This window comes from Cryptotermes secundus, unplaced genomic scaffold (assembly GCF_002891405.2).
Source record: "Cryptotermes secundus unplaced genomic scaffold, Csec_1.0 scaffold227, whole genome shotgun sequence".
Classification (NCBI taxonomy): domain Eukaryota; kingdom Metazoa; phylum Arthropoda; class Insecta; order Blattodea; family Kalotermitidae; genus Cryptotermes; species Cryptotermes secundus.
In genome coordinates, this window is record NW_019731977.1 from 41,546 (window position 1) to 57,444 (window position 15,899).

Sequence of the window (15,899 nt, forward strand, 5' to 3'; positions counted from 1 at the left end):
ATACATATCGCGGGCCAGCAGTGAGTTGGCAGACTTGGGAACAAAGACCCGCCTAAGCAAGGAAAATAATAAGAAATGAAAATGAGATTGTTCCCAGCGCGTCGGAACAGCATGTGGCGGAGACTCGCTTTGCTCCAGATTCATGAGCGCGCAGCACGCAACTTCCAATAGACTTTACTTCCATGTAAAAACTCCCTTAAATCCGTCGAAAATCTAAATTACATGCAGTGGAACACAAGAAATATATTAAGTAGGCGTGTATAAACACATGAAATCATTTTGAAGGAATTGCTATTATTATTTATATAGATTACCGTTATTATTATTGTTGTATTTAAAATCTAAATTTGTTCTTGCTGTCTTATTTAATACTAGCCTTGATGCTTGCAATCATTAAAATATTGTGACATGTATACCCATTATTAGGCAATGACTTGGTAAACACATTTTCTCGCGAGCCAACGCGCTCGACAATAGGAGGTATATTGCTAGGCAACGGCGTTGTAATCAAGCCTCGTCAACAACACAGGCTGTATTTTCTGCGTGGTCCGTGCGAAGTAGACATAAGAATTGTTCGGCAATATAGAAGACTACAGAACAGTAGTCGAATGTGAATAGTTGAGTTTCGGGAAACCAACCAACCGGGATATGAATTAGGGGACAGAGGGATTGAATTGATTTGAGTCTTCGGAATTGGAAGCTGCAGAATAAGGGTAAGAAATGAATTAGACGGTGACAAGAAGATTTCATGTGTAATTTGAAGTGACAGTGAGACTGTGATAAATCCGTTGCCAGGATACGACCAGTGAAGACTGAGAATCCTAGTGCGTGTGCAACGGTGAACTGTAAAGTGTGTAAACCAGCGAAAGCGCGGTATTCCATGTAGTCCCGAGTTGTGAATGTAAAAGGTACAATAAATGTAATCATCCAATAGAAAACCCGTCTTAGAAGTCACCCCTACACGTGATAATACTGATTCTATTCATCGCAAATATGTAAATAATAATATTGATTTGTGTTGATGGAATTATTATTATAATTATTCAAATCATATAAATTACCTTGATTTTTTATTTTGATTTTGTGTGTTTTGCTTCCTATTCTTTACTTGTGTTCACTGTGTAATGAAGAGCTTCATAATTTGTATGCTTCTTCAAGTATAATTAGAATGATAAAATCAAGGAGGATGAGATAGGAAGGGCATGTAGCACGAATGGGGGAGAAGAGGAATGCATATAGGATATTGGTGCGAAATCCTGAAGGAAGGAGCCCATTGGGAAGAACAAGACGTAGGTGGGAGGACAATATTAAAATGGATCTTAGAGAGATAAGATTGGATGGTATGGATTGAACTGATCTTGCTCAGGATGGGGACCAGTAGAGGGCTTTTGTGAACATGATAATATGAACCTTCGGGTTTCATAAAATTCTGGGAAGTTCTTGAATAGCTGCACAATTGGCAGCTTTTCAAGAAGGGCTCAGCTCCATGTGTGAGTGAGTGAGTGAGTGTGTTCACTTTGTAATTGGCCTTTGGGCTGTTAAATTAGCACGTAGATAAGTAGGAATCAAACTGAACTGAATTATTATCTTACTATTTGTCTACTACTGAAATTAAAGTGACTCCACCTAATTGAGCATCATGCGATGAATATACAGCCGGTGGAAAGTACAGCTGTGCGTACGCGTACTTCAACATTAGATAGAAGTGAATGGTCAGCTTCACACCGCAGTCGCTTTGCCCACTGGAAGGAGTTCCGGTACCCCGTGGATAGAAGGTGTGCTGATCCCCAGAGTAGAATTAGACGCTTTGAGCCAAGGAAATCTCTGTCCCTACCGGGAATCGAATCCCAATTCTGCTGTCGTTGAATCCGTAATATAGTCACTATATTGGCTGAATTGTCTCTGCTCCAACTACTACTGCTACTACTACTAAAAATATTGTTTCTTTCTTTACCATTTTACAGAAGAAACTTAACTGCATGACAGCCCGCAAAGTGAGAAAACAGAACTTGAACATAAATACTGACTTCGTTTGGGTGACACTTTGGGAATAAAAGGTCATAAGGAAAATGCTCTGTTCATGATGCGTCATACACCATACCACTGAACTACGACATGAAAACTATTTTAGCTTCGATAATTCTGTGGCGGGATTGGTAGCTGCTCTATATTTCCTATGTGCTGTGGATCACATTCTGACCCCTAAAATCTCCTCGTATGCTGAACGGTGAGTAGCGGGGTTGTTGCCTCGCCTGCTCTGGGGATTAAGGGATAATACCGATAGGGAAACCACAGCGAGCCTCAGTGTTTTCACCCTTGCTGCATAGCTGTCGGCTAGCCATAACCTCCAACTTCATATGACATGCTCAGACTCCGTAAACCGACAGGTTGCAATTGTTGTACTTGTGGAAGGTTGAGGACTGGATTAAAATAGCTTAGGATATATCCCTAAAACCGGCTTGTGTGGAGGCAGTGATGAACATTCCGTCCGAAACAATCGACCATATTCGCCGTAGTGCATGGACGCCATTCATTGCGTGGTTTTCACAGATAGAGTCCCCATTTCCACCCAAACAGAGTTACAGTGTAGACTGTCCAGCCACCTGCTGAACTGAAACCCAATTGTGCATGCGGTTACTGTGGTGACCGTGGTACCACGCTGACAGACGAGTATAACTGACGCTTTATAATGGAAAGTGATTTTTCGCTCTTTCGAAAGCTCGTCGTAATGAGACACATTAGCAAGTACCGACATATCGTATATGCATGAACATAAGACAACTCCCACCCAATTTTTCTAAAGAGAAAATCGGCAAAGTTTATTTGACAGACTTGACCGTCATTTAGCTCTGAAGGTTGTAAGCAAAAATAAGCAAAAATTATGATATTAAGAAATAATAAATTCAAAATATATTACCTTAAGTATTCTCATAAATATCATTAAAATTCTTCATAATCAACATCTTGAGATTTATCCTTTTTTCTTCAATTTACCTTCCAGCCCATATAGGACCCAGGCCTTTTATTCAGTTCCGTAAACATTCTACAGAGGGTAGGACTCCTTGGACGAGTGACCAGCTGGTCGCAAGTCCTCTACCTAAACACAGGACAACACAAACACAGAATAAACCTATACACACACCAAACATTCATGCCTTCAGTGGGATTCGAACCCACGATCCCAGCGTCCGAGCGAGCGAAGACATTTCATGTCTTAGACTCGCGGCTACTGTGACCGACTGAGATTTATCCCTAAGGGCCTGAAAATAAGACAAAGATTCCTTCATAAGACGCGGTAATTGGAAAAAGAAACCTAACCTTACATTTGAGCTAATACGGAAATTAACTATGTTGTATTTTAGCGTCCTGTTGCACTGATTCATATTTATAATGTGTATGTATTAACAATCTTCAAGTGCATACAATCCAATTTAACACTTCTACACAACATGTTTCGGCAGTATGCTGCCATCTTCAGGTGTATCAATCCATGAACCATTTCACTGCTTGCCTTTATATGTCCATTTACAAATAATATTAAATTTGTATACGTCATTATATAATAACAAAGTTTATATGTTTAAGACTTGTTAAAACCTATTATCTCATACGTCATATTTTTAAAATTCGTGTATATTATTAATCATCGACATGGGGGTCGTTCTTCTTATGTTTCTAAAGTTATGTGTATATTGTGTCTTATGATGTTATCTACTCTTGTGGTTGCGTGCGTTGTATCGTTGGATACAAGGCACGCAGCCACAAGATTCCTTCTTCAAATGTTTGGTTAATTTGGTCGAATGATTATTTTGTTGTTCGGTTGCTTTGTTGGTCGGTTTATTTGTTGGTTTGCTGTTCATATGGTTTATTGGTCAGTTGTTTTTTGGTTAGTGGGTGGCTGATCTGTTGACACTGAGTTGATTAATTAATTGGATACCTCTAGTTAATTAGCTGGTTACGCAGAAGTTTCCAAATATGCATGAATCACGTTTCACTTACTCCACCAGCAAATAAACCCAAGGTGAAGAGATCCGTGAGTTCTGAGCTACATGCCTGGGAAAGCCGCGCCATATTTCAGGCGGTTAGTCGCTGGCTTACCACTGAGGCGGCCCAGGTTCAAGCCCGGCTTTGGTCATGTGGGACTTGTGGTGGACAAAGTAGCATTTGGGCAGGTTTTCTCCGAATACTTCTGTTTCCCTGCCAATTTTCATTCAACTAATTGCTCCACAATCACCCTCACCTATCATCTGGGGCTGGTACAATANTTTGTGACAGAACTTGAAACCGGAAGATGTAGAAAATAATACGGAAGTCACTGGAATGCAAGTGAAAATACTGAGGAATGATTGAAACAGTTGTAAATGGCCAGATTATTAAGCAGGTCTCCAATTTTAAATATTTTGGTTGCAAAATACAGTATCTAAACACATGAAAATTTTGATGAATGATACACAAAGAGAATGTTTTGAATGGAGGAATAAAAATACATTTATAATAGAATACGGTATTAGAAGAAGCGCACAATAAACCATCTAATACAACATGCAGATTTAATCAAAAAGTGACTGATTCCATCTTACATATTTCGGCTCTTCAGTTATTCTTAAGAATGCCCATCAAATTAAAACGCATAAACATTCATACCTTTACTCATTTGTCACAATTCACTTCATTTTTGTATTTTAAGCAAAAAATTATATAAATGTAATAGTTTTAAATGACTTCTTCATCATGTAATGAACTAAAAAACATTTGATACTGTTCACCCCTCACGATTGCTTGGTAGCCAAAACATGATGGGTGGAATCAATCACTTACTGATTAAATCTGTGTTACATCATATGGTTTCTTACTTACTTACTCACTTACTTACTTACTTACTCATGGAGCTGAGCCCGACTGGAGGAGCCGCCACTTCTGCAGTTACTCAAGAAATTCCCAGCATTTTATGGAACCCGAAGGTTCATTACCGTGTTAACAAGAGCCCTCCACTGGTCCCTATCCTGAGTCACATCTATCCAATCCATACTATCCCATCCTATCTCTCTAAGATCCATTCTAATATTGTTCACCCACCTACGCATTAGTCTCCCTGTGGTCTCTTTCCTTCTGGCTTTCCCACCAATATCCTATACGCATTCCTCGTCTCCCCCATTCGTGCTACATGACCTAACCACCGCATCCTCCTTGACTTGATCATTCTAATTATACTTGGAGAAGAGTACAAGTTATGAAGCTCCTCATATGGTTTCTTACTTACTTAAAATATAAAATATACAATGGTAGCAATGGTATATGAAAAGCTTTACTAAGATCACATAGTGACGTATCCAGCCTGATTTTATATTTTTTGGATGGAAATCGTGTTCTAAATAAAGAGTTACGAAAGAAGAATATAAATTTCAGACGTAAGATACTTCGGATTGCTCTTGGAAGTAAATACATGATAGATATATAAGCTAAAGCACAGTTGAGACATGAAAATTATCAGGTAAAATGGAGACAACCCGCGAGCATGAGACAAGGGAACACAATCCCGTAAGCAGCAGGCATGATCCGAAAGACAGAAGGAGCATAATCATAAGAAGAATCCTGATGTCCACCAGAAATAAAGAAAGAAAACTGTATCGTAAGAAGGCGCTGCCTACTGTTGTAAATTTCTGTGCAGCTGTCATTCTTGTCCCTCGGGTTCTACCTGATGCGGCAACAGCAGTTGCTTTTATTGCAACACAAAACTATGGAGGTTTCCATCTCTTCGTGATGAAATATGCAGTTGCGGATAGAAGAGCGAGTTTATATCCTACGTTGTTTCATTTTCTGATATTAGATTCCTGAATAATGGAGCACAGACTTGCAGTTCCACAGTTTGTGGACCATGATATTCTGGGCGAGATCAGACTTCGCAATCAGCACCACCTCACAACTCTATCCTTGTGGGTGGATACACTTGTTGGTCCAGTGATTGTTTCTATGAGGAACATGCAATTGGAAGCCCAGCATTCTCCCAAACCAACTGATTGGCTGAGTCATTTATTCTACCAGAGAAATCTTGGACGTCCACCGGTAGGAACCCATATAGTTTGATCAATGATTAATCGGTCGATTGACTGACTGTTGTGGGCCCGCATTGCCTCAAGTCACCATCCTATTGTGTGCATGAGGACTAAGTGATTCTTGTGACGCAGTTCAACCGCCGATACCATATGCCTAACGTGATATAAGGAGGTGGTCATGAACGGCTAGCAGGTAAGGATTTTCAGTTAATCGGTCGTGGTTAATTAACACTTCCAGGTTTACTCGCCCATAAAGTACTGGATAAAATGTACAAGCCTTGAAGTCATTAATATATAATATCATCTATGCTACAAGTCGGCAAGTCGAGGGTTCAAATACCGATGAGGTCATTGGATTTTTTTCAATTGACCTAATCCTTCCGGCCGCACTATGGCCCTGGGGTTCAATCAGTCTCTAACAGAAATGAGTACCAGGAATTAAATAAATAATTTTCCTGGGGAGTAAAGCGCGGCCGGCGCGTAAGGCTGACAACCTTACCGCCATCTTTGAGCCGATTGTCTATATAATGTGGGACCCTCAACGTCTCACAAACCTATGGGCCTTCATGGCCTGTTACAGGGATAGCTTTACTTTACTTTTATTCCTACGGTTCCTTTTTATTTCTACAGATGTTTTACACAGGAACCTGTCTTTCTTAATTTTGTCTTCATTTAGATCATTTTCTTTCACTGAACATTCCAATTCATGATTTCAATAACCCTCACATTCGACAATACAGAAACTTTGCAGCTAATACATTGCCTCCATGTCCCAGTACCAATTGACTAACTTCTTGAAGCTGAGCCCTTCTTGAGAAGCCGCCAATCTCTCAGCCACTCAAGAATTTCTCAAAATTTTATGGAGTACAAAGTTTATTACCGTGCTCACAAGAGCCCCCTACTGGTTCCTGTCCTGAAGAAGATAAACCCAGTCCATTGTTGATTAAGTGGAAGTGGAGGTGAGTGCATTGTTGTAATTGTGTGATGGGCATGCGTATTCCCTAGTAATAAAGTACAGCAGAAAGGCGTTTTAAATATTCTTCCGAAACTGTGGACTGACTGGGCTGAAAGTGGTAGGAAACAGAGCAATCAGTTCTGTAGGAAATCAAAACGTAGTTGTCTAACCTACAGCCAGTTGCTTTACTAAATGAGTTGTCCCCACTCTCTTGCAACTGGCAGGCATGGTTCAACAGACTAAAATGTTCAACACACATGCCCTTCAACATGTGTTTGACTGAACTGCCTGACTGTGCCAGTATCCTCTTCTTCTTTTCCCGTCGTTTTAATGCCCCCAGTCTATTCTGGAGTATATCAAGAGACCTCTGAAGCACATATCTTTCATCAAGAAATTTCGTTACACAACTAAGACGAGAATTTATCTAAGCCCGCTCCTAAATCAAATTTCAAACTAATAGGAACAAACAATAAGGAACCGGGATAGCGCGGTCGGTATAGCGACTGAATACGAGCTGGACGATCGAAGGGTCAGATTTTGAGTCCCGGTAGGGTAAAGAATTTTCTGTTTTCCACGTCGCCCAGACCTGCTCTGGGACCCACCCAGCCTTCTATCCATGGGTGCTGGGGCCTCTTTCCCCGGGGTAAAGCGGAAAGGTTGTGAAGCTGACGATTCACCTCCAACTAGTGCCAAGATCAAGAAAATGTGCATCTATACATCCACGCCCCCATGCGCCTTCATGGCATAATGCTAATGAGTTAAGCACAAGGTTATACATTTACCTTTTTAGGAACAAATAATAGCCCATTGTTATGTGGAATGAGAACGTAACTGTATTGTCCGCTTCTTACTTTTCTAGTAGCATACAGCCACGTTTAGGAGCCGGGATAGCGCTGGACGGCCGAGGGTCGGAGTTCGAGTCATGGTAGTGGCAAATTTTTCCCCTCTTCATGTCGTCTAGATGGGTTCTGGTGCCCACCCAGCATCCTATCCAATGGATGTTATTGGTTTTACCAGGGAGTAAAGCGACCGTGGCTTGAGGCTGGCCACTCAGCTTCAACTAGTGCCACAATCAAGAATACATGGATTTATACATCCACTCCCCCACACTTCTTCATGGCATAGTCTTTCGTTTGTTAAGGACGGAGACAGTTTTACATTTTACAGAGAAACTTAAACTACGTCAGTTGCTTCTTAATTTTAACTCTGTATGAAGTAGCCAATTTTCTGGAAGAGGAAGACGCAACTTCTATTGAAATTGTAATCTAGTAATATGTTTTGTCACGAAACAGTTCAGTAACTGCTATTCGGAGAGATGATTCTGCATGTTCCCCTGGTTTTTGGAACAGGCTCAACTTTTTGTTGTCTCATGAACTTGATTCGTGGCTTAGGAACATATTGTTGCGGGGTGATAATACAAGCTCTTGCTCCTCTTGTAGACTATCAAGTCCTTTTCCTCAAATGTCTTCATTCTTATTTGTATAGTTCAAATTACAATTAGTAGCTGACATCACTGAGTGGAATTATAACGATAATCTGTGGGCGCTATAGTCCACGAAGAAACTTAGTCTCTTTTACAGTATGTTAATCATATAGACAGTCGATATGACTCCTTGTTTGGGGGATCAGTCCGCAGGACAACAGAAACCGAGAATAAACGCAGACAAAAATCCGTGCCTCGAGTGGGATGCAAACCCACGGCCCCAGTGTTGAAGCCGGTGACTACAGTTCATGTGTTAGACCGTGTGACCACCGTGATTAGCCACTAAATAGGATTATTCTGCCTATTTTGTAGTACCTTAATCTATAGAGTGGTGATCAACACACTCCACTTCTTTACATCAAACATAAAAGTAAAGCCTTTGTTTACTCAAGTAATTATTTGGTAAGTTTCACTCCCTTAATTCTTCTTGCCCCCTTCTGACAGTGTACGACTGTAGTCCATACATTTTATCGACAGTTGGGTTTTGTATACTTTTCCGTTTGTGACAGGCGTATACTTTCTCATATTATTTGCAGAAACGAAATTTTGAAACGTAATATATATCTCAGCGGATTATTTTAGGTTATACTCTCCTACTTTCTTATCTATTTCCGTTTGCTTGACGTAATTTTACGTTATTTGTAATTATATTCTCGAGGCTATACAATTTTTTTTTTCGATAAGGGCAGACTACCTTTAAAGCCACCTTCTGTTTCAGGCATGTTTTGATTTCTTTGTTCTTTGTATCCTGCTGTGCCATAGAATCACGGTATATATGTAGTAGCAGGCTATACAACAGTTTACTTACAATAAAAATAAAACAGACGGAAATGTCAGTATTATTTTATCGTGGTTTTATATTTATTTTATAAACATGCTGTCGCAACATATAATCAAAAGCAGGAATGCCATTATAAGAATTAGACCAATCACATCTCTCTCCATAACCCAAGAACATCGATTCCATTGCTTAGCAGCATATACAAACATACGCACATGTCCATTAAACCACATTCTATAATTTCCACAATACAACAGCATTATACACGAAACCACGCGTAACTTCATCCTAAATTTAATGGATTTTAACATTTTAATTCTAAATTATACCTCATATCTTGATATGAAAAATTGATTTATCTTATAGAACTTCACATTAACGTCAACTTATATTTCATTAACTTGCAATTTATTTATTTCGAATCAACCGATCATTACAAGTACCATGTTTTTTACATTATCCATCGTCTTGTCTATATTTAAAAACCGTCCTGTTTATTTTTCAAAACACAACGTTTCGGAGACTGGATTCTGTCTCCATCCTCAAGTAAAACCCGCTCAGTTGGGCCCAATAGATAGAGTTAGTCTCTATCTCCGGACCAATAGGGACTAGCTCTATATATATTGGGCCCAACTGAGTAGGTTTTACCTGAGGACGGAAACAGAATCCAGTCTCCGAAACGTTGTGTTTTGAAAAATAAACACGATTGTTTTTAAATATAGACAAGAAGATGGATAATGTACAAAAACATGGTACGTGTAGCAATGTACCTTCACTGCCCCGTATGGAGGCGGGGTCGAATACCTCCACTGTGACCCTGCGAGTCGTAGGAGGCGACGAAAATGGAAGTCTCAAATCTGAGACAGTAAAATATGGTCGCGAGTCCCAAGGGACTCGGACCCGAGAAAGACTGCGCTGCCAAGGGCCAGCAGTATATAAAAAGACAGACCCGTCCTCTCGTCAGAGAGGGCGTCCCACAGAAACAAGACCGTAACTGTCAAACGGTAATAATTAATATCTGCTGGGGCTCGACACCAAGACTTACTGACTGACCGTCAGTCGCAATGGGACTTTGACTTTGCTTTGACAATGTACCATTTTCACAGACTTTTAGATCTTATCAACCTGATGATTATCGAGCAAGATCGAAACAGGTAATGGTACAGCATAACCATCATAAATAATTACTGACATTTTTGTCTGTTTTACTTTATTGTTAAGTTTTTGTTATATTTACAACAAGTAGAGAATGATTAATTTTGATTTCCTAAAATTGATCATTGTTGCCTCATGCTACAATAATTGCTTCAGCTTAATAACTGCAGTTTTCCTGCGAGTCTTGAATAAGCCAGCAGTGTACAAAATAAGAGCTTACACTTCTTGGTACTTACCTCGTTCCAGTCCAGATAATTCCCATATCCCATATGGTTGCACGTGCAGCGACATTCTTTAATGTGACGCAATAAAATCTCCTCTTCCCATAATTCCCCACTGCTGCTGCTTGTACTGTTGTTGCAACTTCCAGTCGTAGGAACATGCTGACGTAACCGATTCTTAGTTTCAGCGCCGCTCAGCGCAGTCTCGCAAACCTTCGATGAACACTTCTCTTTCTCATCACCAGTCCTCACGAACTTCTCGCTCAGCAGCAGTCCACCATCCTCTTTTTCTCTGCTTTTTATTTCACTATCGCTATTACAGTGTCGTTTCGAACGTTTTGTTTCCTTAATGAGGAAACAGCTACGACTGCTGCCACTGTGGTGATTCAAGAAACTACGGATCGCACTTCCGTTCGGTCGATTATCTTTGCTATCGATAGTTGTGGCGAGGATCGCTCTTCTGTTTATTCGGGTCCTTTCACTGCATGTGCACACTGGCTCCATCTCAACAAATGTTTGCTTCAGTGAGCTGAAACAAAAAGGAAAAGCTGATTTATTGCTTGTTTAGACTTATTATCAAGTTCTGGACTCTTCGCCTGTGTAGTCAGATGCCTGCTTTAACCCAGCATATTTTTACTTAGTTGTGTTCTCATGATACCTAGGATGAAGACCATGAAACTAGTGGCCATAGTATTCTTTGGTGTTCCATCCGCAAGAATGCTATTATGGCGGCCAAACGAGTTTCTGACGTGGGAGTGATGCTGAATGTTTTAAAATGGAAATGGGCGTGGAAAGTCTGTTGTAATACAGGGCGTTCAATCATTGAGGAAACTGGGGAAGCAGCGTGAGACGGATAAAACATTAAGGCTAATGTTTCATTTTATTCGTATCCATTCTATTTTACTCCTTCAACGCTTCATTCGAACTTCATGCAAATATAGAACATAAGCTTGTCGAGAAATTAAATGTTACATATTGGGTTGTATATTATAAGAAGACGATTGCATTTTGTTAGAAAATTCTTCAATATTTTGTGGCATTAACGCGACGCAAGGTACGCCTACAGAGGTGGAAAGGATTAGGATTACTGCACTTCGGAAGAAACAGCCGCCCTTATGACCAGGCACTTCCAATTTATCACATTATTAATTTAATTCCTTCGATTACTAGACATCTTATTTTGGAACGATTATAACAAATAAAATCTGATTCGGGAGGAAATTAAGAAGAGATTGAACTCGGGTAATGCTTGCTACCAACCAGTCCAGAACATTTTGTCTTCTCGTCTGCTGTCTAAAAACATAGAAATTAGAATATACAAAACTATAATTTTGCCTGTGGTTCTGTATGGGTGTAAAACTTGGGAAGAACATAGACTGAGGGTGTTTGAGAACAGGGTATTGAGGAGAATATTTGGACCGAAGGGAGATGAAGTGACAGGAGGTTGGAGAAAACTGCATAATGAGGAGCTTCATAACTAAAACTCTTCTCCGAGTGTAATTAGAATGATCAAGAGAGGGAGGATGAGATGGACAGGACATGTAGCACAAATGGGAGAGAAGAGGAATGTGTGTAGGATATTGGTGAGAATGCCAGAAAGAAAGAGACCACTTGGAAGACTAAGGCGTAGGTGTGTGGACAGTGTTAAACTGAATCTTAGAGAGATAGAATGGGATGGTATGGATTGGATTGATCTAGCTCAGGATACAGACCAGTGAAAGGCTCTTCTGAACATGGTAATGATGTTTCGGGTTCCAAGAAATGCTGGGAAATTCTTGAGTAGCTGCAGAATTGGCAGCTCCTCCAGAAGGGCTCAGCTCCATGAGTGAGTGAGTAACTAGATATCTATTTATATTTATTTGTTATCATTAATCCACTCCGTTTGGTTGTAATTAATCCTGAATACGATACATTGTAATGCCGCATTCATTTCCTTTTGCTCTGTAGCACGGTTTTTGAATAATAATTCGCGGAAATTGAAAGCGTTAAGAAGCCGGGAGCCGCTGACAGTAATGACTTGCGATTATTCTTCAGGAACAGTGTAGAAAGAAGATTGAAGAATTTGCAGATGTGAGATTTCAGTTATAACTGCTTGGGAATGTTAACTGTATTAGTTTAATTATCACATATTTGTCGTCTTTAAATTTTTCCAATCATTGAAGACTGGCACGTTATCTCCTATGACCTAGTGGATTCAAATCTCGTGGCCGAAATCGAAAACAATCTTGGTTTGACTTCATGCTAAGAATCAGTGTTTAACGCACATTCTTCAATTTTAAATTAACATAATTCTTAAAATTTTAATTAAACAAATAAAACTTCTCCAAATTAAAGTAAGCACTGAGCCTGGATTTCGTAGTCGGTATAGCGACTCGCTACGGGCTGGACGACCGAGGGGTTGAAGTTCGAGTCCCTGTAAGGTCAAGAATTTTCTCTTCTCCACTTCGTCCAGACCGGCTCTGGGGTCCACCCAACCTCCTATCCAATGGGTACCGAGGTTAAAGCGGCTCGGGCGTCAAGCTGACCACTCACATTCCTCCATACGTCCTCATAGCATAGTGCGTAATTAGTTAAGCACAGGGACAATGTTAGTTTTTCCTTCACAGTAGGCCAGCGTAGTGTTGATATATTGGGTTTTTAGACTTTATCCATCGTCCTGGTTTTTAAGATAACTAATAAAAACACGACGTTTCGGAAACTGGATCTAGACTGGATCTGGACCCAGTGATTGAGGCTAGCTCTTTCTAACGGACCGAACAGAATAGGTGTTTTCCTTCACCTGAGGACGGAAACAGATCCAGTTTCCGAAACGTCGTGTTTTTAATAGTTATCTTAAAAACAAGGACAATGGATAAAGTCCAAAAACCCAATATATCAGTGTGTTATACACCATCGTCAGAATCCTGTAGTAACTACCAGCCTAGTGTTATTGGGCAACCCTTTCGAAGGCCATAAGTTCACGACCTTTTCTGTCTTGGTATTAGTAAGAGAACAAGCAACAGTGTTAAGTATGAGCAAATTAACCCTTGTATTGAGTTAGTTGTTAGAAGGGTGTATGGATTTGTTTTCGCCGTTTATAGACCCGTAGGAAAAAGCTTCTCTCTGCAGAGGCGGGGACAGTGTCCGTTGTTTTGAAAAATGGGTGGTTCTGGGGACTGCACTGAACATTGCTTTCAATGGAGCCCAGAAGAAACATGTCACATTAATCACCGAGGGTGGGGGGGGGATGAAGGGGTGGCTCTCTACTGAAAACGTAACGAACTTTGCGCGGCACGTGGTACCCTCAACAGCGACAAGAGCGGTCCAACTATTAATGACGGGAACCCCCTAGCTCACTTCACTCCATTGTGAACCCGAAGCACTTTCACATTATTTACTCAACAAACCAAGTAACGCCTTGCGCCACGGTACAGCATCCTTCTTGAGAAGCTGACAGTAGCTAAATTGTTGAAGAACGCCTTGCTTCTAGCAAACTGGATAATTCAGTCGGTATGTCCTATGGGCTACGGACTGGACATCCTGGGTTCGATTTCCTGGAGGGGTAAAATTTTTCTCTCCTTCACCCAGCCTCTTATCCGCTAAGTAAGGGGGCCGATTTCCCCGAAGGTAAAGCGGCCGGAGCTTGAAGTTAACAACGTACCTCCATCTAGTGCCCAGGTTAAGAATGGTGGAAATATACATTCACTACGGCATATGTCTTTATGGTATAATGCTTAATTAATTAAGCACAGGGACCAATTTGCCTTTAGTTTACGTCATTCTTTTATGATATTCTACGTTTAATTACCGTGTTCATAGATCTATGATACTGGACTCGATACGGATCCAGGTGAATCGTGTTCTCAGATTCATATTTCATTTCTCTAGGGTCTGTTTTGATATCAAACTCCAGTATACATCTAGGTCTGACAAACGGGCTGTTCTCTTCAGACTTCCGGATTAAAATCTGCTATACATTTCTCTTTTGCCCGATACGTCCAGTATATTCCATCCACGTTAATTTTCTCTACGTAACGACTCGTGATAATGTCACGTGTATTAGTGACTTGTTGACGGGGTTTGGACTGATGAATCGATTTACTGAACACTCACAAGTCGTAAGTACAATTAATTATATCTCTCAAAATCACTGTAACTAAAACACGTTAAATCAAGTCTTTAACCTCCATCCTCAATTCTCAATCCTATGAAACTCTCTCGCTCCCGAACTCTATCTCTGGATTCTATATCTCTGGCTGAGATGGCAGACGCTGATCGGAGGCAGAACACCAGACACAACAATTCGTTTCTTTGTTATTCGCCTTTGCCACAAAACGAATATCAACATATTGTTAACACCTTGATTTATCCCAGCGTATTCTTTGCTGTGGAAACGTGTTTCAACTCGCCGTCGCCTAGCAATGGCCATCTTTTCTGACTTCACTATTCCGGCTTTCAGATGTCATGTCAATGATATTTGGAGACTGCAAAGTATTAAACTTCTGATTATGTAAATTTCTCCAGTTCTCAGCTACATCACCTCTTTTGTTTCTCTCTTTTTCTCGAACATTTTCTATGTTTTATCATTGCCATAAACCTTAATAACTCTTTCACTATACGACATACATGACGTTGCTGAGCAGGTTAACACAGTTATAATACACCTGTCAGCCTCATTGTCGCTCTCCTGAATCAGGCCTTTCGTCGATCTCGAAATATTTCTTCTGCCCATCCAAGCTACATACCCCGCCCATCGTAACCTCCATTTTATCAACTATTCATTGCTGGTTGGTGTGTATAAGTTACTGCATTTGTTATTGTGTCATATATTAAATGTTATTCTTGTTACGTCACCCTCTGATAGGCGTAAAATGTATCTGTTAGCTAAAAAGGAGTATACATGCTACGGCTGAAAGACGGGTATATGACCTTTTTGCATGTAATGTCCTTCTGCACTAAAATACTCTGAATATATACGAAGTACGTATAATAAAAGGTACAGATCTCAGTCAGATCTACGAGTATATTTTATACTGTGCATCCATGGACCGTTCTTGAGAAAGCCGATGAAGTTTTATTTCAGCCTTATGTAAATTAGGGATTTCAGCATACCCAAACGAGTAAAATTGAAACCCTGCTTACAACTTTCAGTTTGGACTCCAAAATAAAATCTTATCGAAGTTTGTGGTTGGAGGAGATGAAATATGCATGCAACAGACATGGCTTCCTTGTGATTGTTCTAGTAATTTATGAATTTCGTACAGAGTACTCA

The 15,899-nt window shown here is 40.3% G+C and overlaps 1 protein-coding gene across 1 annotated transcript in view; it reads right to left on the reverse strand.

Annotated features, from left to right (window-relative positions):
- Positions 1–4,507: 4,507 nt before the first annotated feature.
- LOC117282552 overlaps positions 4,508–15,899 on the reverse strand; it is a 20,060-nt gene continuing 8,668 nt past the window's right edge. The window contains exons 2-4 of the mRNA XM_033752656.1: positions 10,664–11,177; positions 7,179–7,354; positions 4,508–4,532 (exon numbers count right to left, since the gene is read on the reverse strand). Coding sequence (XP_033608547.1) covers positions 4,508–4,532; positions 7,179–7,354; positions 10,664–11,152 — 690 coding nt within the window. The 5' untranslated portion in view covers positions 11,153–11,177. The remainder of the gene's footprint in view (positions 4,533–7,178; positions 7,355–10,663; positions 11,178–15,899) is intronic.